This window comes from Cheilinus undulatus, linkage group 12 (genome assembly GCF_018320785.1).
Source record: "Cheilinus undulatus linkage group 12, ASM1832078v1, whole genome shotgun sequence".
Taxonomy (NCBI): domain Eukaryota; kingdom Metazoa; phylum Chordata; class Actinopteri; order Labriformes; family Labridae; genus Cheilinus; species Cheilinus undulatus.
Window position 1 is genome coordinate 51,161,174 of NC_054876.1, and position 23,548 is coordinate 51,184,721.

Here is a 23,548-nt window from a genome sequence, read left to right on the forward strand (position 1 = left end):
TACACTTTAAATATTTATCCAAGTTCTAAATACTTTAGTAATACTTATTAGTTACTTATTTATAAAGAGCAATAACATTCATAGAATTACACTGGTATGTGACCATTTTATACCAAGACATTTATTTAAACACAAGCTAAACCTTTAGAAGTCTTTGTGACGTGTGTTGACTTGTGTGGTTACTCGTGTGGTGACTCGTGTGGTGACCCGTGTGTTGACTTGTGTTGAGTTGTGTGTTGACTTATGTGGTGACTTGTGTGGTGACTTGTGTGTTGACATGTGTGTTGACTTGTGTGGTGACTTGTGTGGTGACTTGTGTTGGCATGTTGCCTTGTGTTGACTTGTGTGTTGACTTGTGTGGTGACTTGTGTGTTGACTTGTGTGGTGACTCGTGTGGGGACTCGTGTGGTGACTTGTGTAGACTTGTGTGGTGACTTGTGTGGTGACTTGTGTGGTGACTCGTGTGGTAACTTGTGTGGTGACTCACGTGTTGACTTGTGTAGGCTTGTGTGTTGACTTGTGTGGTGACTTGTGTGTTGACTTGTGTGTTGACTTGTGTGGTGACTCGTGTGGGGACTCGTGTGGTGACTTGTGTAGACTTGTGTGGTGACTTGTGTGGTGACTTGTGTGGTGACTCGTGTGGTAACTTGTGTGGTGACTCACGTGTTGACTTGTGTAGGCTTGTGTGTTGACTTGTGTGGTGACTCGTGTGGTGACTTGTGTGGTCTTGTGTGTCGACTTGTGTGTTGACTTGTGTGTTGACATGTGTTGACCTGTGTTGAGTTGTGTGTTGACTTGTGTGGTTACTTGTGTGTTGACTTGTGTTGACTTGTGTTGACTTGTGTTGACTTATGTGTTGACTTGTGTGGTGACTTGTGTGGTGACTCGTGTGGTGACTCGTGTGGTGACTTGTGTGGTGACTTGTGTTGAGTTGTGTGGTGACTTGTGTGGTGACTTGTGTGGTGACTTGTGTGTTGACATGTGTGTTGACTTGTGTGGTGACTTGTGTGGTGACTTGTGTTGGCATGTTGCCTTGTGTTGACTTGTGTGTTGACTTGTGTGGTGACTTGTGTGTTGACTCGTGTGGTGACTTGTGTGGTCTTGTGTGTTGACTTGTGTTGAGTTGTGTGTTGACTTGTGTTGAGTTGTGTGTTGACTTGTGTGGTGACTTGTGTGTTGACTTGTGTTGAGTTGTGTGTTGACTTGTGTGGTGACTTGTGTGTTGACTTGTGTTGACTTGTGTGTTGACTTGTGTTGACTTGTGTTGACTTGTGTGTTGACTTGTGTGGTGACTTGCGTGGTGACTCGTGTGGTGACTCGTGTGGTGACTTGTGTGGTGACTTGTGTTGGCATGTTGACCTGTGTTGAGTTGTGTGGTGACTTGTGTGGTGACTCGTGTGTTGACTTATGTGTTGACTTGTGTGGTGACTCGTGTGGTGACTTGTGTAGACTTGTGTGGTGACTCGTGTGGTGACGTGTGTGTGTTATGAATGGATTGTGCAGCAGGTCCTCGCTGTAGACCTGATGATGTTTCTTCTTCTGTGGTACAGGAGGCGGCCTGCCCGAGATCACTCTGACCTTTGACAGCGGGAGGGTGATGTACGGCTTCTGCAGCCTGAAGGAGCCCAACTCGGCCCTGCCACGATACATCCTCATCAACTGGGTGAGAGTCCGGGCCTGGGGGATGGGGGACGGGGTCTGGATGTGACTGTACGGCCCTGAGAGGCACGAGAGCAGAATATCGGAGTCGTTCAGGGTCACAGCACATTTTTAATGCGGCAGTTTGTTAAAGAAGAGCAGAGCTGTGCTCAGGAGCTGAAACAAGGCTCCGTCTCCATCAACCAATCACAGAGCTGTAAAATCAGCAGGAAGAAATAGCTGCAGCAGCACTTTAAAGGTGCAGATTTACACTCCGGTCAACTTTAATAGATGCAACCGAACAGCCGTTCTGCTGTTAGGTTTATTTTTATTAAATGTCCCGTTTGTTCTTTTATCTGAACCTTTACCTGCAGTTTGACCTTTGCACTAAAAAGATGTGTAAAAGTGTTCAGAGAATAAATATAGTGTAGTGTAGAGTATATGTTTAGTGTGTTTCTGCAGACAGAGCGGTCAAAAGTCTGAAACAAAGACCCAGATGTATAAAGTGGTGGGACTGAGATAAATTGCGGTGGTTTCAGATAAGATGGGACGGTTTCCTGTGTTTCTCTCTGTAATCGCTGCTTTTTGAGTTAGTATTGTTGTTGTGAATGAGCACTGATTACTGGATCACATCCACACAGTGTGAATGAGTGCATGTGGCCACAGCTGAACACGAGACGAGCCTGATGAGACTAAAATGAGGGGGAAACGTCCTCCGCAGTACAAAATATCAAGTTTAAAGAGGAAACGCATCAGACGCTTCATTGTGGTGACGGCCGCCATCTTCTGTTCTATTTTCATTATTCCTCTCTTTCCTCTCTCCTTTCCTCTCTCCTTTCCTCTCTACTTTCCTCTCTTCTTCCCTCTCTTCTTCCTTCTCTCCTTTCCTCTCTCCTTTCCGCTCTTCTCCCCTCTCTTCTGTCTCCTTTCCTCCCTTCTTTCCTCTCTCCTTTCCTCTCTCCTTTCCTCTCTTCTTTCCTCTCTCCTTCCCTCTCTCCTTTCCTCTCTTCTTTCCTCTCTCCTTCCCTCGCTCCTTTCCTCTCTTTCCTCGATACTTTCCTCTCATCTTTCCTCTCTTCTTTCCTGTCTCCTTTCCTGTCTCCTTTCCTCTCCCCTTTCCTCTCTTCTTCCCTCTCTTCTTCCTTCTCTCCTTTCCTCTCTCCTTTCCTCTCTTCTTCCCTCTCTTCTTCCTTCTCTCCTTTCCTCTCTCCTTTCCGCTCTTCTTCCCTCTCTTCTGTCTCCTTTCCTCCCTTCTTTCCTCTCTCCTTTCCTCTCTTCTTTCCTCTCCCCTTTCCTCTCTTCTTCCCTCTCTTCTTCCCTCTCTTCTTCCTTCTCTCCTTTCCTCTCTCCTTTCCTCTCTTCTTCCCTCTCTTCTTCCTTCTCTCCTTTCCTCTCTCCTTTCCTCTCTTCTTCCCTCTCTTCTTCCTTCTCTCCTTTCCTCTCTCCTTTCCTCTCTTCTTTCCTCTCTCCTTCCCTCTCTCCTTTCCGCTCTTTCCTCTATCCTTTTCTCTCATCTCTCCTCTCTTCTTTCCTGTCTCCTTTCCTGTCTCCTTTCCTCTCTTCTTCCCTCTCTTCTTCCCTCTCTTCTTCCTTCTCTCCTTTTCTCTCTCCTTTCCTCTCTTCTTCCCTCTCTTCTTCCTTCTCTCCTTTCCTCTCTCCTTTCCTCTCTTCTTTCCTCTCTTCTGTCTCCTTTCCTCCCTTCTTTCCTCTCTCCTTTCCTCTCTCCTTTCCTCTCTTCTTTCCTCTCCCCTTTCCTCTCTTCTTCCCTCTCTTCTTCCTTCTCTCCTTTCCTCTCTCCTTTCCTCTCTTCTTCCCTCTCTTCTTCCTTCTCTCCTTTCCTCTCTCCTTTCCTCTCTTCTTCCCTCTCTTCTTCCCTCTCTTCTTCCTTCTCTCCTTTCCTCTCTCCTTTACTCTCTTCTTCCCTCTCTTCTTCCTTCTCTCCTTTCCTCTCTCCTTTACTCTCTTCTTCCCTCTCTTCTTCCTTCTCTCCTTTCCTCTCTCCTTTCCGCTCTTCTTCCCTCTCTTCTGTCTCCTTTCCTCCCTTCTTTCCTCTCCTCTTTCCTCTCTTCTTCCCCATCTTCATCTCATCTGGTCCTTGGCCTGCCCTTCACCCTCCTCTTTTCTTTCTTTCTGTTTTTCTCTCTCTTTTTCGTCATTCGCCTCCTTCCATGTCGTTATGATTTTTCTTTCTCTTTAACCCTTGCCTAACCCCAACCCCATCCTCTGATTTCCTTTATCCATTTTCCTCATTCCAAATCCCTCTGTCCTTCCTTCCTTTCTTCTGTCCTCTCTCCCTTCCTCTCATCTCTTCTTCCACCCTCCCCTCTGTCCTTTTCTTCTGTCCTTCCTTCCCTCCTTCCCCTCCTCTGTCCTTCCTTCCTTTTCTTTGTCTCTCTGTCTACATACTGTATCTTCCTTTAATTTTACTTTTCTCTCTTCTGTCCTTCTTTACTCTCGTGTTTTTCATATTTTTCCTTCTTTCTCCGTCCCATGTTTCCTCCTCTCATTCCTTTTTCCCTTTAGCCCTCCTCCCATCCTCCTGTCGAGTTTTTCTTGTTTCCTCTCTAAAGTGAAGGTTTTGGTCTGGTATCTGGAGGGAAACTGTTCTGAACCTTTCTAGGAAGCTCTAGAGGAAGACTCCAGACAGCCTCTCTCTCTCTGGTGGTGCTCGTCTGTAGGATCTTATTTGTGATTTCTCCTCCTGTCTACTGTGGAAGGAGGTAAAGATTATTATTCCTTCACGTTTATTCTTTGACTGATATCTTTCTCTCTCAGGTTGGAGATGACGTAGCAGATGCCAGGAAGTGTGCTTGTGCCAGCCACGTTGCCACCATCGCTGACTTCTTCCAGGTCAGAGCCTCTGTTTTTCCGGTCCAGTATACGGACGGTTGAATTTCTGTTTTCATGGATAGAGTTTGGCTTTGGGGAGAAATGTAGCAGCTGGTTAAGGAAAACGCTGTTCTCTGTGTGGAATCTTTCTTTAAAGCTGTAGGCCAACAATCTGAGCACAGATGACTTTAATTCAATCTAATTTATACTAAAAACGTTAAATTTAGGTCCAAGAGTTCTTGATGATGAAGGAATTTAAATCTGAGTCTGCAGCACAAACAGGATCCTAACAGAGAGAGTAGAGGGGTCACTGAGAGGTCATGTGAGGTCATGCTGTGTGGGAGAGAACTGCCACTTACAATAATGACACACACACACACACACACACCCACACACACACACACAGCCAGGCTGCTGTACTGTACAACATAAAAACATCACTTCTGCTTTAATCTCCCGTACAAATACAAAAATACACAAATACACACGTGGACAAAATAGTTGGTACCCCTCTGTTAATGAAAGAAAAGCCCACACCGGTCACAGAAATAACTGACAAAAGTGATAATAAATAAAAATTCAATGAAAATTAACCAATGAAAATCAGACATTGCTTTTGAACTGTGGTTCAATAGAGTTAAAACACTGGACTATTCTGAAGTGGCCTTCTATGAGCCCTGATCTAAATCCTACTGAACATCTGTGGAAGGAGCTGAAACATGGCGTCTGGAGAAGGCACCCTTCAAACCTGAGACAGCTGGAGCAGTTTGCTGATGAGGAGTGGGCCAAAATACCTGCTGAGAGGAGCAGAAGTCTCACTGAGAGTTACAGAAATGGTTTGATTTCAGTGATTGCCTCAAAAGGTTGAGCAACAAGATATTAAGTTAAGGGTACCATCATTTTTTTCCAGGCCTGTTTCATGAGTTTGTTTTTTTAATAATTCTGGCGAACCACAGTTCAAAAGCAATGTCTGATTTTCACTGGTTAATTTTCATTGAATTTTTATTTATCATCACTTTTGTCAGATTCAAGTTATTTCTGTGACCATTGTGGGTTTTTCTTTCATTAACAGAGGGGTACCAACTATTTTGTCCACGTGTGTATAATCTTAGTCAGGTGTCAACACACCCGCCATCACACACTCATGGATATGCACACACCCCAATGCTAAAACACACACTAACACACACTGGGGTTCTGTGGGGGAGAGGACACAGTGTTTTATATAACTCAACCGTCAGCTTTAACATTCATTCTAGCCAGGTTATAGCTAAATGAAGCTAACTGTAAAGTTAAACAGATTGTTACACAAACACGTGAAGTTGCAGACACCAGCAGCAGTATCAGACGTATTTCCAGAGCTGGTATCAGAATCATAACAACAGTAGTTAGTCTGACTGTCATGCTGTGTTACAGTTTGGGTTGAGAGCCCCCTGGTGGCAGAATTTTACATACTGTGCATTTAAGATGTTTATAGCATGCTTTCTTTCACTGAGTCTGCATTCAAGAACACAACAGGCCCTAAGGCTTACTCACACATGTAGCAGAACTCAGAACTTTTCCATTCAAACATATCTGACAGTAAGATGGTGAATGACAGAGGAGTTTTATTGGGTGTATTAAAATGACACACATGTGGAGGTCCTGCAGAGAGAGGTCCTGCAGTGAGAGGTCCTGCAGAGAGAGGTCCTGCAGAGAGAGGTCCTGCAGTGAGAGGTCCTGCAGAGAGAGGTCCTGCGGTGAGAGGTCCTGCAGAGAGAGGTCTGACAGACCTCTCCTGTCTGATTTTTTTCTATGAGTTTCTCCTGATTGGTGTTGTTCATCCTCCTTTTCTTCTTCTGTTAGGGGGTGGAGGTCACCATCAACGCCAGCAGTCTGGACGACATCGACGCAGCAGCCATCGGACAGCGGCTCACCAACGGGACGGCGTCGGTGGCGAGTCCGGTCCTGAGCCGCCTGAGAACTCGAGATGAAGAACACGGAGAAGTGGTACGTTCAAACCTGTCTTGATGAGTTTTTATCATTAGACATCTCTGTCTCCACTCATGTCTCTGGTCTTTGTTCAGGGCACAGTGTACGAGAAGACCAACGCAGAGGTGGAGATGAAGAAGATCAACAGGGAGGAGTTCTGGGAGCAGGCCAAGGTGGGTATGGAGAGCAGGGAAGAGAGGGGAGTGAAAGAGAGGACATTAAAAGTAGGGACAGAAACAGAGTTGGGTCAAAACGCCATGTTTCTCCCGAGTACTCGTGTGCTTCCTGTGAATGTGGAGATCAAGCTAACGGAGTCACTATCATTCCCTGGTTGCAGAGGAAACTGTGAGTGCAGAACGAGTTAGACCGGAGAGTTTTAGTCAGAATTAAACGCAACAACAAATCTGCATGTCTCTGTGTCTTTTCCACTGATATCCAGTTTTTTTCTCATTGATTGGTCCTCATATGAAACGAGTTGAATAGGTGGAGTTAGCGTGAATCTCCACTGTGTTTGAGGAGAGTGGGAGCAAAGTCACTCTGCCTGTGGCTGCTGCAGCTGTGTGTCCTTAACAAGTTCAGACTAAATGTAAAATGACAGCGTGCTCCATGGAGCTGCAGGGAGGCCACTGGATCTGCCCTTCACAGAAGATCTCAAACTTTAGACACAAATTCAACGGTAAGGTTCAGCATCAGAACGAAAGACACGGCACAGCCAACTGGAGCACAACGCACCCACAGAACCTGTGCTCAACTTTCTATAACGCAAATCTGTCTAAAAAGTCTGTGGTTGTAGCTTCATTTATTCTCTGCTTTTCTCTCTTCTTGTTTCTTTGAATAGTTGATGGTTTGCAGCAAACAGAGAATCTTTAACCAACTTATTACATTTGTTAGAAAGATGATTGGTTATAAAAAGACTTGAACAAAATCAGTGGCTGAAGATCAAGATGCAATTTTGCAGAATGATTTTGTTGCTTTTTTAAACTTGCATGCTCAAAGGCCCAAATCAGATTGATTCTGACGGTGCACTCCCTTAGGTCGCTTAAAAAACTCCTGCAAAGAGAAAAGGCTCTAAGGACGGACCAACAGAAGACTCCACTATAGCTGGACTGTAATCAGAATATTTTGGTGTTGAAATTCAGGTCATTTGGGTCAGACATGGAGAAACATCTGAAGACATGATCCAGCTCATGTTTCTGTGTTATTTTCCTCCAGCGTGAAGAAGAGATCAGGAAGGAGGAGGAGAGGAAAAAGGCGGCGGAGGAGCGACAGCGCTATGAGGAAGAGCGGATGGAGCTGGAGAGGAAAGAGCAGGAGAACCGAGAGAAGAGGTACCGCGAGAGGGAACAGCAGATCGAGGAGCACAGGTGAGCAGCAGAAACACAGACTAACACACTAATCCATAAATCCAGTCTGTTATATACAGTCATCAAAATCAGAGGGCCCACGGGCTTTTACAAAATCTAAATATAACATACGCCAGCAGAAAGCTCTGGTTCTGAGAACCCTAAAAAGGAACCCAATATGGCTCTCAGATCCAGGTGAAAATGATATAGCAGTTAAAAAATATGAAGGTTCTAGCTATAAATATGAGTGAGACTTAACCCTCGGTCCCTTGTAATTTTTATCTCCATCTGTCCTTGTTTGTCCTGAAAACAGACATGCAGAAAGGTGCTAATAAAATAATCATTTTTCAACTTTTTTAAAATCTTTCACTGCTTCAGATCTCTTCAACAACTTCAACCCTGACTACTGGAAAAAATTTTTTTTTAAAAATTCAGTTACACTCTTTTTATGCCACTTATTGTCCACTATGCCTCTGACTTGGATTTGTCCATGCTAAACAGATGAGTCCATTCGTTTGTAAAACATGCCAGTTTTACCCTCCTTTTCTCACGCTTCCTCCTCTACCAAATCTAATGCGATTGAATGCATTTGTTCATGTTAGGTTTATTTTATGTACAGGCATAAAGAATCAGAGGAAATATGTAGGATATGAACCACGAACACACGCATTTCCACCTCTAACCAAAATGTGACCACAAATATGCCAATCACGCACAGATATAAATTTACTGCATCTTTGAGATATGATATATTCTTAACTATTGATCGAAAGAACCCGTGCATCCTCATGCTTGTTAATCCACTTGCTATGAAGTGAGGGTAAAGTTGAAATTGTCCAAATGTCCCTCTTTCTTAGTCCCAGACTGCAGAATTCACAGGTAACATATCCTAATGTAAACACTTCACTTAAGGCATGTCTGCTTGTAAACATAGACGCAGATTCACACCCGAGCACACACGTAGGAGCACACACACTTTTCCTTACACATGTAGCCCACTCTCAGACATCCATATCTAGTGGCATGAATCGGTTCATTTAATTCTGGTTATGTTTAGTGGGTGAAATAGCGCTTCAAACACTCTGAGCGCATAGAAGGTAAACCATGTCTGCGCTGCTGAAAGGGTTAAAATGGTGCGCTGCACTATCCGCTGGATCACTGTTTAATGGTGAAATTTTGATCCCTGATGATTGACTGACTGCAAAATAATGGGTGCTATAAGTTGTTTTGGTGCCATAGACACACAGTCAGAAAAACCTGTTTTGAATGGAAGTCTATGTGTCCGATTTCGGACAAACAAGGATGGATGGAGCTATTTCGCGTCACGGGCGTTCTATGGGTGACATGGTTTTCATTTTTTTTTAATTTTTTTTTAAATATGAAGAAAAATAATAACTTTGGCCAAATTTGATGCCTCAATCTATAAAAATGTGACTATTAACTAAAAAAAAAACATGATTAAAATGATGAATGTCCTCAAAACGGACATAGTAGGGACCGAGGGTTAAGCCACACCCCTGGGTGTATAATAAACATGGCAAAAAAAAGTGAAAGATAGAGTTACATTCAGACAGTGATGTGTCATCTGTCTGTCATTTGTGCTAACAGGAAGAAGCTTCAAGAGGAGGAAGAAGCCAGAGAGAGGTTAAGGAACCAGACCACCCTCGTAAGTTTGACCCACCCACCTTTACCTTCATGTCTGTCAGTGCTATCTACATCACATTTACCATCTTTATGCTAGTTACCATCTACATCACATTTACCATCTTTATGTTAGTTACCATCTACATCACATTTACCATCTTTATGTTAGTTGCCATCTACATCACATTTACCATCTTTATGCTAGTTACCATCTACATCACATTTACCATCTTTATGTTAGTTGCCATCTACATCACATTTACCATCTTTATGTTAGTTGCCATCTACATCACATTTACCATCTTTATGTTAGTTACCATCTACATCACATTTACCATCTTTATGTTAGTTACCATCTACATCACATTTACCATCTTTATGTTAGTTACCATCTACATCACATTTACCATCTTTATGTTAGTTACCATCTACATCACATTTACCATCTTTATGTTAGTTACCATCTACATCACATTTACCATCTTTATGTTAGTTACCATCTACATCACATTTACCATCTTTATGCTAGTTACCATCTACATCACATTTACCATCTTTATGTTAGTTACCATCTACATCACATTTACCATCTTTATGCTAGTTACCATCTACATCACATTTACCATCTTTATGTTAGTTACCATCTACATCACATTTACCATCTTTATGTTACCATCTACATCACATTTACCATCTTTATGCTAGTTACCATCTACATCACATTTACCATCTTTATGTTAGTTACCATCTACATCACATTTACCATCTTTATGTTAGTTGCCATCTACATCACATTTACCATCTTTATGTTAGTTACCATCTACATCACATTTACCATCTTTATGCTAGTTACCATCTACATCACATTTACCATATTTATGTTAGTTACCATCTACATCACATTTACCATCTTTATGCTAGTTACCATCTACATCACATTTACCATCTTTATGTTAGTTACCATCTACATCACATTTACCATCTTTATGTTAGTTACCATCTACATCACATTTACCATCTTTATGTTAGTTACCATCTACATCACATTTACCATCTTTATGCTAGTTACCATCTACATCACATTTACCATCTTTATGTTAGTTACCATCTACATCACATTTACCATCTTTATGTTAGTTACCATCTACATCACATTTACCATCTTTATGTTAGTTACCATCTACATCACATTTACCATCTTTATGCTAGTTACCATCTACATCACATTTACCATCTTTATGCTAGTTACCATCTACATCACATTTACCATCTTTATGTTAGTTACCATCTACATCACATTTACCATATTTATGTTAGTTACCATCTACATTACATTTACCATCTTTATGTTAGTTGCCATCTACATCACATTTACCATCTTTATGCTAGTTACCATCTACATTACATTTACCATCTTTATGTTAGTTACCATCTACATCACATTTACCATCTTTATGTTAGTTACCATCTACATCACATTTACCATCTTTATGTTAGTTGCCATCTACATCACATTTACCATCTTTATGTTAGTTGCCATCTACATCACATTTACCATCGTTATGCTAGTTACATCTACATCACATTTACCATCTTTATGTTATTTACCATCTACATCACATTTACCATCTTTATGCTAGTTACCATCTACATCACATTTACCATCTTTATGTTAGTTACCATCTACATCACATTTACCATCTTTATGCTAGTTACCATCTACATCACATTTACCATCTTTATGTTATTTACCATCTACATCACATTTACCATCTTTATGCTAGTTACCATCTACATCACATTTACCATCTTTATGTTAGTTACCATCTACATCACATTTACCATCTTTATGCTAGTTACCATCTACATCACATTTACCATCTTTATGTTAGTTACCATCTACATCACATTTACCATCTTTATGCTAGTTACCATCTACATTACATTTACCATCTTTATGTTATTTACCATCTACATCACATTTACCATCTTTATGTTATTTACCATCTACATCACATTTACCATCTTTATATTATTTACCATCTACATCACATTTACCATTTTTATGTTATTTACCATCTACATCACATTTACCATCTTTATGTTATTTACCATCTACATCACATTTACCATTTTTATGTTAGTTACCATCTACATCACATTTACCATCTTTATGTTAGTTACCATCTACATCACATTTACCATTTTTATGTTATTTACCATCTACATCACATTTACCATCTTTATATTATTTACCATCTACATCACATTTACCATCTTTATGTTATTTACCATCTACATCACATTTACCATTTTTATGTTATTTACCATCTACATCACATTTACCATCTTTATGTTAGAGTTACCATCTACATCACATTTACCATCTTTATGTTAGTTACCATCTACATCACATTTACCATCTTTATGTTATTTACCATCTACATCACATTTACCATCTTTATGTTATTTACCATCTACATCACATTTACCATCTTTATGTTAGTTACCATCTACATCACATTTACCATCTTTATGTTATTTACCATCTACATCACATTTACCATTTTTATGTTAGTTACCATCTACATCACATTTACCATCTTTATGTTATTTACCATCTACATCACATTTACCATTTTTATGTTATTTACCATCTACATCACATTTTACCATCTTTATGTTAGAGTTACCATCTACATCACATTTACCATCTTTATGTTAGTTACCATCTACATCACATTTACCATCTTTATGTTAGTTACCATCTACATCACATTTACCATCTTTATGTTAGAGTTACCATCTACATCACATTTACCATCTTTATGTTAGTTACCATCTACATCACATTTACCATCTTTATGTTAGTTACCATCTACATCACATTTACCATCTTTATGTTAGTTACCATCTACATCACATTTACCATCTTTATGTTAGTTACCATCTACATCACATTTACCATCTTTATGTTATTTACCATCTACATCACATTTACCATCTTTATGCTAGAGTTTGGTGGTCTCAGTCAGGTGTGTCAGGGTCACTTTTTAGTTTGGTTAGACAATGTCCAGAGCAACACCACCATCCAGATGACATCCTCACTCCCATCAGTGAGGAGTTCTAGATCTCTGCTTTTTTAAGAGCCACCAATCATGTCTTTCAGGCTGAAATACTCACCAAATCTCTGAAAGCCAATCAGCATTTAGATTTCCTGACTTCTGTGAATGCATCCGAAATGAGTTGATAAAAGAAAGAGGGTTGTTCTCCTCTTGACGTAACAAAGCTTTGGTTTTGACTTCTTATCGATTTGCATCATGACGTTCGTTCAGCAAGTAGACTTAGGTGAATTACTAATTAGTTATATAAATATGGTTGTGCAGCCCTTTTTTACTAATCACAGCTAAACTGACACCATTTCCAAATGTAATCATTTCAGCTGGTTTCAGCAGAAATCAGAATCCCTTTGCTTGTTTTTTTCTCAGTTTTTTATACAACCAAAGCATTTTTGGTGCCTGCAATAGTAAATCCTTTTCCACTAAGCCCTACCCAGGGCTTGAATGAGTTCCAGTTCTCTGTTTATCAATGCCAAAGAAATTAATCTGAGCCAGAAGAACAAGATTTCTAGCATGGTACCTGTGCGTATCTGCAGCTGATCAGACAGAGGAAGAGAGAGAAGGTCGAGCATTGCTCCCGTTAATGCATGAGAAAGGGAGACGTCTGATGTTAAACATGAACCTCTCCTGTCATTCATAACTGTTTTTATGCAGATGATGTTATTCTATGCATCCACAAAAGCCCTCCTGGCACAGATCAGCTGCTGCAGCCTAACCTCTGAGTGTTGAGTGACACATTTCAAATCATCAATTGTGTTATGCATGAAATGTAAAATGCTAATGCTAAAATGCTAAATAATCCTAATAAAGGACTGGGCAGTGGTAAAGAGAAACTGGAGGAAGCAGGAGCGCTGTGCATCAAAAGACAGCAGCGGTGGGCGCCGCCACATTTGGACAACAGAGTTCTAAAATAAAGCCATTTTTACACAGAAGCCGAAATTAACTGAGAGAGAAGCACTTTTTTAACCTGTTTCAAAACTCTGTGAACAATCTCCTACAATGCCTCTATCATTTATTTTATGCAGAGAAATGAGCATAAAAAAACATAATTACCACCCTAAATTACAGAGATACTGATTCGCACAGGATTAGTATTACCTGTGGACCTCTGTGCTGAAATCTGGTTGGTAATTTTCCCTTATATTTTTCTCTACATATTACAGACATGGTCGATTCATAGGGGATTAAAACACAGACATCCTGGATGATTATTAGAAATGACCAGAGGTCCCTAGGTAATCCTACTCCCGTGCGAATAGAGCATGAGTCTAAACTGTGACACAACACTAACAAAACTTGAAATTCTGGACCTGCTCCTTTGTATCTGGATTGTTCATTTGTCTTAAAGTGTTTTATTTAGCCTTATCTGTTTCTGTGACTCCGCATCACTTCCTGTCTAACATCATAGTTCTCTACGCTTCTGGGTTTTTGTGTCGATGTGAGACTGTGACGAATGAGAGCCAGTGGGGTTTGGAGGTAGTGATGGTGATATTTCACCAGCAGATATAAAACCATGATCAGAACATTTAGCTGCCTGCAGCTGTGATCACCTTCAGACATCTTCAACTCTGGTCATACTAACAGTCTCCAGCCTCGTTCTGACTATGAGAGAGAACAGCAGCTTATAGTGATGCCCCCTCCTGACTTTTCCATCCTTTTTACAGGAAATACCAACAAAATGTGGTTTATTCAAGTGTTTATTATGAAGGTGTTGATTCCTCTGTCTGTAGGAAACTGAGAGTGATGTCTTGATTCTTTTGTTGGATTTAGTTTAGTCAGAAACTCAGTGCTGCTGTGATGCTTCTGTTCATAGAAATGTCTGCAAACACCTCACTGCTGAGGGAGGAATCTCCTCCTTCTGTGAGGCATCACAAACAACAAACAGGACGTGTAAACACAGAGTTTAGTCAAGTGCATGTGTGCAGATGAGAATACAACAGAAAACAGAGGATAAACTAAAGTCAGTGTAATGAAATGCTGTTAAAGGGATCTAAAGGTCCTCAGTCAGTAACTGACTGCATGGACCAAAGTATTGGCACCCCTGGAATTTTCCAGAAAATTCACCATTTCTCCCTGAAATTGTTGAAATTACAAATGTTTTTGGTACACACATGTTTATTTCCTTCATGTGCATTGGAACAACACAAAAACAAAAAGCAGAAGAAAAAAAGACCAAATTGACATAATTTTACACAAAACTCAAAAAAATGGGCCAGACAAAATGATCGTCCCCCTTTTAAAACTGTGGGTAAATCATTTCATTTCCATCATGTGATGCTCATTTAAACTCACCTGTGGCAGTAACAGGTGCTGCAACTAGAAATCACACCTGAAGCCAGTTAGAATGTCTAAAAGTTGACTCAACCTTTGTGTTGTGTGTCTGTGTGTGTCACACCAAGCATGGAGAAGAGAAAGAAGAGCCCAGAACTGTCTGAGGACTTAAGAAGCAAAATAGTGTAAAATATGAACAATCTCAAGGTTAAAGACCATCTCCAGAGATCCTGAGATTCCTTTGTCCACAGTGTGTAATATAATCAAGAAGTTTATAACCATGGAGCTGTGGCTAATCTCCCTGGATGTGGACAGAAGAGAAAAACTGACAAAAGAATGCAACGCAGGATAGTTGGAATGGTGGATAAACATCCTCAGTCATCCACACAGATTCAGGCTGTCCTGCAGACTCAGGGTGCAAAAGTGTCAGCTGGGACCATACGTGGTCATCTGAATGAGATGAAGCGCTATGGCAGGAGACCCAGGAGAACCCCACTGCTGACAAAGAGACATAAAAAAGCCAGACTGGAGTTTGCAAAAATGTCCCTGAGTAAGCCTCAATCCTTCTGGGAGAACATTTAGTGGACAGATGAGACTAAGGTAGAGCTTTTTGGAAAAACACGTCATTCTACTGTTTACAGAAAACAGAATGATTGATTGATTGATTGATAATACTTTATTGTCAGATGCAAGATCTGAAATTTGTTTTGCATTAGTACAGCAGCTCCGTCATACACAATTCAAGGGACGATATACATAGACATACATATAACATTCAACGAGGACAATTAACAAAAAACCGTCGACCCAATTACAACCTCATTGATTTTGTGTGATTTTGTGGATTAAGCTCCTCATTTAGCTTTAGGATGGACTGATGTATGAAGGACTGTTTGAACCTGACCCTATTAAAGCGTGGCACAGAGTACCGACGCCCTGATGGTAACAGTACATATTCTTTGGTTAGAACATGGCTGGGGTCGGAGATGATGTTCTTAGCCAATCGCATGGTGTTATTGTGATAGGCAGCTTCAAACAGTGCGTCCAGAGGTTGGCCCACAATCTTTGAACACATTTTAATCAAGTGTCTTAGTCCAGATTTTGCAGTGACTGTGAGGCAGCTATACCATACGGCATTACAGTACTGCAGCACACTAAGGACAACAGAGTTAAAGAACAGAAGAAGCACCTGCTGTGTGGCCCCGAATGATCTGAGGCGACGGAGGAAATATATTCTTTGTTTAGTCTTTTTTACAGATGAAGTCAATGTGATGTTTCCATGATAATGTTGAGTCGATCATGACGCCCAAATATTTAAATGATTCCACCTGTTTTATGCAGACATTATTAATGACAATGGGAGCTACAGGTATGGGTTTTGAGCTGAAAACTACTTCCTCTGTTTTTTTGGTGTTTATTTCCAGAGCGTTGTTTTTGCTCCATGTCACAACCTTGTCGACACCCTGTTGATGCAAGCCTGGGTTGTCTGAGTTATTCAGCAGTGTTAGCAGGACAGTGTCGTCTGAATACTTGATTACAAATTGATTATTTGAGAATGAACGGCAATCGTCTGTGTATAACGTGAAGAGAAGAGCTGAACTCACACAGCCCTGGGGGGCTCCGACATTGGTTGTGATAGCAGAGGAGAGGGTTTTATTTACCATGACCAACTGGACTCTGTTGATGAAGAAAGATGCATACCAGTGAATCAAATATGGGTTAACTCCCTGATGGAGTAGTTTAGAGATTAAAATGTCTGGTTGAATTGTACTGAAGGTAGATGAAAAATCTAGAAAGAGAACTCTTGCATAGTTATTGGGTTTATCCAGGTGTTTGGTGATAATGTGGGTAAGCGCAGCGACAGCATCGTCTGTGCCACAACCTGTTTTATACGCAAACTGGAGTGGGTCCAGTTTGTCATTTATAGATTTTTGTAAATAGTGTAACAAGATTCTCTCAAGAGCCTTCATGATTACTGAGGTTAATGCTATGGGTCTGAAATCTTTGTCTTCTTTGGCACGCTGGACTTTGGGTAATGGTTTGATGTGTGAAGTTTTCCATGCTATGGGAACTGTACATGTATCAACAGATAACTGAAACACTGGTTGCCAGGCTGGGGCCAGCTCTGTGGCGAAGTTCTTTAGAATAAGTGGGCTACACTTATCGGGCCCTTCAGCTTTTTTGGGATTTGTTGCTTGAAATGTTTTTCTAACCTCATCAACAGTGATCTTGATCCTGTCTGATGGTACTGTTTGAATGTTAGCTAGAATCCTGTCACATTTCCGGACACTGTCAGATGATTCATATCTAGAAAAGAACATGTTTAAATCATTAGCAAATGAATGCTCATTTTCTGTTACAACAGGTTTACAGGGGGAAGTCATCCTGTCATAGACTTCATTGTGTCCCATACTTTCCTAGAGTTCTTACTTTTGAAAGCGTTCTCTAGGTCCTGTCTGTGTTTTTTTTTTCCATCTCTCAATTTTATTTTTATCTCCCTTTCTGTCTGTTTAAGCATCCCTCTATCATTCTTTTTGAAGGCCAAATTTCTCATGTTTATGGTCTCTTTAATGTCCTTTGTCACATAAGATTTGTTATTTGGATAGATTTTAATTTCTTTAGTGGGGACCACTAGCTGCACACAAAAATTAATGTAATCGTTGATTACTGTGCTTCTTTCGTCAAGGGAGCCCTCATAAGAAGTGTCCCAATTGGTCCAATCAAAATATGCTCTGAGCTGATCCTTACTTTCGTTGGTCCATTTTCTTATCACTTTTTTCACTGGTTTACTTCTCTTGAGTTTACTCTTGTATGTAGGAATCATGTGAACAACATTGTGGTCAGAGTTCAAGATTGGAGGTCTGCACTTTGAGACATAAGCATTCTTGATATTTACAAAACATTTATCCAGAATGTTATTTTTCCTAGTGTGATTTTTAACAAACTGTTCAAATCCAGGCAAAACCGGCTCCAGGTGACACTTGTTCATGTCCCCAACTATTATAGTTGGTGCATCAGGGTGTTTCAGTTGCAGTTCATGAACACAGTCAGCTATGGTGTTGGCAGCTTTTGAGGCCTTTCCATTTGGAGGGGCATAAACCACAAAGAGTAAAATACATCCAAACTCTCTGGGTAAGTAAAAAGGTCTTAAAGTCATTCCCAGAATCTCATTTTGGGTCACATATCGTGTATTTCACCGAGTGCAGTCTGCACCAAAGATCGTTAATATAGACGCAGATGCCTCCTCCTTTTGTTTTGCCGGAGTCTGCATCCCTGTCAGCTCGTATTAGGGTGAATCCAGGTATTTCGTACATCGAGTCGGGCATCGTTCGCTGCAACCAGCTTTCCGTAAAGCAAAGCAAGGAAGCTTCGCGGAATTCGTTACAGTACCTGCTGTAAGCTCGTATGGTGTCCACTTTGTTGCTCAAAGAGCGCAGATTTGTGAGGATAATTGAGGGGAGCGGTGGGCGATTATGTCTCCGCCGAAGTCGGTTCTTCACTCCCCCTCTCCTTCCGCGTTTCCTTTTCCCAGTTCGCGTTGATCTAATCAATTCCTGAGGGATGGCATCAAATAGCGATGATGGACCGGTGGGTGAAGGGTTGTATAAAGTCCGCTCTCGTAACTCCAGTAAAGTCTCTCGACTGTAGGAGCAAGTTTGTATGAGGGCAAACTCTCCACGCTTGCCCATCTCGTCTCTCAGATGAGTTCGCGGCAGCAGTGACGTCCAGAAACCAAAGAGGCCAATAATCCACAAAATCAGAGGCATTATTGATGATATGATTCTTTCATCTTGTGGTGCAACCCCTTATGATGATGCATGGTGTGTAGGCCGGCGGCTAAACGGCAATTAACATGACAAAAAACACACAAAACGAACAAAAACAGACGGAGCATGCCGCCATGCAGTGCGCAGCCGAGCAGCGTACCTGTGTGTGAGGCCTACAAAGAAAAGAACACAGTACCTACAGTCAAACATGGAGGAGCTTCAAGGATGTTTGGGGGTTGTTTTGCTGCCTCTGGCACTGGGTGCCTTGACTGTGTGCAAGGAATCATGAAATCCGGAGACTATCAAAAGATTTTGGGCCGCAATGTAGGGCCTAGTGTCAGAAAGCTGGGTCTGGGTCAGAGGTCATGGGTGTTCCAGCAGGACAACGACCCCAAACAAACCTCAGAAAGCACCAAGAAATGGTTGGAGACAAAGCTGGAGAGTTCTGAAGTGGCCAGCAATGAGTCCAGATCTAAATCCCATTGAACACCTATGGAGAGATCTCAGAACTGCTGTTGAAGAGGCACCCTTCAAATCTGAGAGACCTGGAGCAGTTTGGAGAAGAAGAGTGGTCCAAAATTCCAGCTGAGAGGTGGAAGAAGCTTGTTGATGGTTAGAGGAAGACAGTGGTGTCACTTATTTTTTTCCAAGGGTGTGAAACCAAATATTAAGTTGAGGGTGACAACAATATTTGAGTTTTGTGTAAAATTATGTCAGTTTTGGCTTTTTACATCCACCAAGGAGGTTATGTGATTGGATAGGTTTGTTTGTTTGTTTGTTTGCAACATAACAAACTACATACAGTTATAAGCTGAGGACCTGGGAGGTCCTGAACACTTGAAGTCTACTTTTCTGGACTACAGTCATAATCTGAGGACCTGGGAGATCCTGAACACTTGAAGTCTACTTTTCTGGACTACAGTCATAATCTGAGGACCTGGGAGATCCAGAAGACCCAGATTGATGAACATTGTTTACATTAGTTTTCCCTCTAAGCCAGGGTTAGGTTTACCCTAAGGTTAGGATTACCTAGGGTTACCTAACCCTAGGTAACAAACTCAGTCTCTGTCGCCACCTGCTGGTGGGATTGAAGATTGCACCCTGCAGCTTGTGTTCACTAACTCTCATTCATTTTCTACCTACATGACTTTTTCCTCTCCTGTTTACCTCTGATTCCTTAGATTGCTGCTTTGAAACCATCAAATTTATTTCTTTAACGTTTGTTTTTCTCAACAGGCAGCAGAGCCGAGCATCGAGGACCTGAACCTGGATAAGAAAGAGTCTGAGGTGGAGGTGGGTCTGCCTGAGTGATGATAATAAAAACTCTTAACAGAAGAGGAAAAGTCAGGGAATGAATTTAAGAGGTGACTGAAATGAACCAGAAAATATGAGATGGTGTCATACTCAGATCCATGTTCCTTAGTATGGAGCAATGGGGGGGGGGGGGGTATGGGGCTTCAGCCCTGAATCTTTCATGTCGGTTGTAAGTACGTTGTTTATGAGTATTATGTTAGATAAATGCAATGAGAAATTAACTAAAAACAGTTGTTGCCTTTTGTGTGTGTTGTTTGAAAATGCAGAGCTTCAGCTGTAAAGCTTTTCTCTAAGTTCCTACCCTACCGTTGTAATGTTGCTAAAATAAAAACTTAAGACATTTTTAGGAGAAGTGAAAATGATTGGACACCAGAATGTTGTAGCTCAGTTAGGTTAGGAAAAAAAATGATGTTATCAGTTAAGTATTTTTTTAAGTTGAACAACATTGTTTGGCCTAAATGATGTGTAGATTTGTTGGCATTTTGAATTTAAATTTTCATTTCAAAGAACACAAAAAGTGCATGAAACTGTCTGATAAGCAACAAAATTGTAGGGAAGTGCCCACCCCTCGGCCATCTTTGGTTTGGGCTCTGGATTTTAAACATGTCTGGCTCTGCCCCGGTATGGAGTTATCCTCCTGTTCCAGCTCTAACAGCCTCCTCTCTTCTCTGAAGGCTTTCTCTACATTCTGGTGTTTCTGTGGGAATGTGAGTCCATTCATCCTGTAGAGCATTTCTGAGGTCAGGCTCTGATGTTGGACCAGAAGAGCTGGACCACAATTTCTGTTCCAGTTCATCCCAAAGGTGCTGGATGGGGTTGAGGTCTGGGCTCTAGTCTTTCTAGTCCTCCTCTGGTCCCTGGGCCACAGTCCTGCTGGAACAGAAGAGGGTCTTCTCCAGACTGTTGGAAGCGTAGCATTGTCCAGAACGTCTTGGTCTGGCCTTCACTGGAGATAAGGGGTCCAGAAACCTTTTGTCTGCTGGATAGGGTCATAAATGTGTTTGGGACGTGTAGTCTGAAGCATTTTTAATGTTTCAGTCTGACTTAACGTCCACCCTCAGGAGCAGTTTAGGAAAAGACTTCTCAAACACAGAACATAACTGCTCCCTGATTTAAAGGATAAAGATCTGCCTGTCAGGATTATCCCTCCTCACAGATATGAAACTATGAGCAGGTTAAACTAGTGAAAGCCTTTCTGAATAATGGATCGTAACCCTAACCCTGCCCTCTGGCTGTAGGTCTGCATTTATCTGTTCTTTGATTTTTTGTGTTTCCAGGAAGCCAAGGCGATCATCGCTCAGCGGTCAGGAAACCCTCGAGAGTTTTTCAAGCAGAAAGAGAGAGCCATGACCATCAGCTGCGACACTTCACCCGTCTCCATCCACAGGACCGGTAAATTCAGCCAGTCCATCCTCCTCTATAGAGACCCTGTAAAGTCCTGAATGAGTCTGAGTACTGAGCCAGTCCATCCTCCTCTATAGAGACCCTGTAAAGTCCTGAATGAGTCTGAGTACTGAGCCAGTCCATCCTCCTCTATAGAGACCCTGTAAAGTCCTGAATGAGTCTGAGTACTGAGCCAGTCCATCCTCCTCTATAGAGACCCTGTAAAGTCCTGAATGAGTCTGAGTACTGAGCCAGTCCATCCTCCTCTATAGAGACCCTGTAAAGTCCTGAATGAGTCTGAGCACTGAGCCAGTCCATCCTCCTCTATAGAGACCCTGTAAAGTCCTGAATGAGTCTGAGCACTGAGCCAGTCCATCCTCCTCTATAGAGACCCTGTAAAGTCCTGAATGAGTCTGAGTACTGAGCCAGTCCATCCTCCTCTATAGAGACCCTGTAAAGTCCTGAATGAGTCTGAGTACTGAGCCAGTCCATCCTCCTCTATAGAGACCCTGTAAAGTCCTGAATGAGTCTGAGTACTGAGCCAGTCCATCCTCCTCTATAGAGACCCTGTAAAGTCCTGAATGAGTCTGAGTACTGAGCCAGTCCATCCTCCTCTATAGAGACCCTGTAAAGTCCTGAATGAGTCTGAGCACTGAGCCAGTCCATCCTCCTCTATAGAGACCCTGTAAAGTCCTGAATGAGTCTGAGTACTGAGCCAGTCCATCCTCCTCTATAGAGACCCTGTAAAGTCCTGAATGAGTCTGAGCACTGAGCCAGTCCATCCTCCTCTATAGAGACCCTGTAAAGTCCTGAATGAGTCTGAGTACTGAGCCAGTCCATCCTCCTCTATAGAGACCCTGTAAAGTCCTGAATGAGTCTGAACACTGAGCCAGTCCATCCTCCTCTATAGAGACCCTGTAAAGTCCTGAATGAGTCTGAACACTCTAATTTAGATATGTTGGAATAGTGTTGGAAACTCTGAGATCTACATGTGACTGAATTCTGGATTTCGATTGTTAGAAAGTTTTTCACCTCTTTCCTGGTGGGGTTTTATATGGGCGGGGCTAATATGTGAACTCATGATGTCATCAGCCTATAATGGGGAATGACCCCGCCCCTCTCACACTCCAATCTAAAACCACAGAGCAGTTCATCTGTAAGCTGATGTCTCTGCCTGTATGAAAGTTAACAGTCAGTGCTGCTTTTCTTCACTGTGAGGTAAATTTTCCACGCCTCTCAGCCTCAGTGGTCTATGGATCACTGGAGGCATCAGAGCAGAGACTGGAGACAGAAAACAGACTTTGGCTCTTCTTGTAAGGTCAACAAAAGGTGAAGAGGCGTGGCTGCTTTCCTCCAATCAGATTGTAACATCTTTTAAATCTGATCGTTTTTCTCCTGAGTGGGCGTGGCTTCAGCTCATTAACAGACACACCCCCACCATCCTGGAGCAGATTCTACTGCTTCAGTTTTCATGATTTTGAAGTGAAATTTTATAAACTCAGAGATGTTTTATGTGACTGAAATGTTACCACAGTGAGCTGTCATACAACAAACCTGAATACAGATTTATTTTCACCTCACAGGCTCTTTATGCAACTATAACGATGCATTATAACACCTTTTATAGGAGGAAACTAAGAGAGAAGAAGCATACAAGGCTTTCTGGAGCTCATAGGCTAAACTAATTTTATTATTATTATTATTATTATGATTATTTAGATGTTTAAACTTGTGGTTTTGAAATTCTGTGAAACCATCTGTTGAGATGAAAAACCAGCTGTTGTTGCACCACCGGTCTTAGAGGAGCTCTGAGGAGCTCTGGGTCTATGTTCATGGATCCTTACTTGTGAAGTTCAGCGTTGTTCTGATCAACATGTCCTCAGGTTTCCTTGCTCCCAGAAGAAGCTTCTTTTTTCTTTTTCAGAGAGTTTTAAAAAGGTTTTTGAAAGAAAATCCTGATCCAGGACAGCTCTGGACCAGCGTGTCCTCTTCTTGCTGCGTAAATGCTGACTGTGACTGAATCTGAATGTTTGCAGCATTGGTCTCAGCCATGTTTAAACCAACAGGTGTGTTACTGACAGGTAAAGGGGATGGATAGGACTTTACTCTGCTGTCTGTAAAGTGTTTCCTGATAGAATAACTCTTAAAATTTAAAAAGAAAGAAATACGTACTCAAATAAAACTTGAATTGAACAGATATGATATAAAGTCCCTCTAGTCTTCTACATGAATGTCAAACAAAAACGTTAATTTTACATCTACTTAGACT

General features: G+C 41.5%; 1 protein-coding gene across 1 annotated transcript in view; it reads left to right on the forward strand.

The window, feature by feature from the left end:
• The window catches only part of dbn1 (drebrin 1), a 186,904-nt gene that overhangs the window by 149,338 nt on the left and 14,018 nt on the right, over positions 1-23,548 (forward strand). The window contains exons 3-10 of the mRNA XM_041801027.1: positions 1,551-1,663; positions 4,414-4,488; positions 6,313-6,456; positions 6,534-6,611; positions 7,651-7,802; positions 9,390-9,447; positions 19,819-19,875; positions 21,174-21,288. Coding sequence (XP_041656961.1) covers positions 1,551-1,663; positions 4,414-4,488; positions 6,313-6,456; positions 6,534-6,611; positions 7,651-7,802; positions 9,390-9,447; positions 19,819-19,875; positions 21,174-21,288 — 792 coding nt within the window. The remainder of the gene's footprint in view (positions 1-1,550; positions 1,664-4,413; positions 4,489-6,312; positions 6,457-6,533; positions 6,612-7,650; positions 7,803-9,389; positions 9,448-19,818; positions 19,876-21,173; positions 21,289-23,548) is intronic.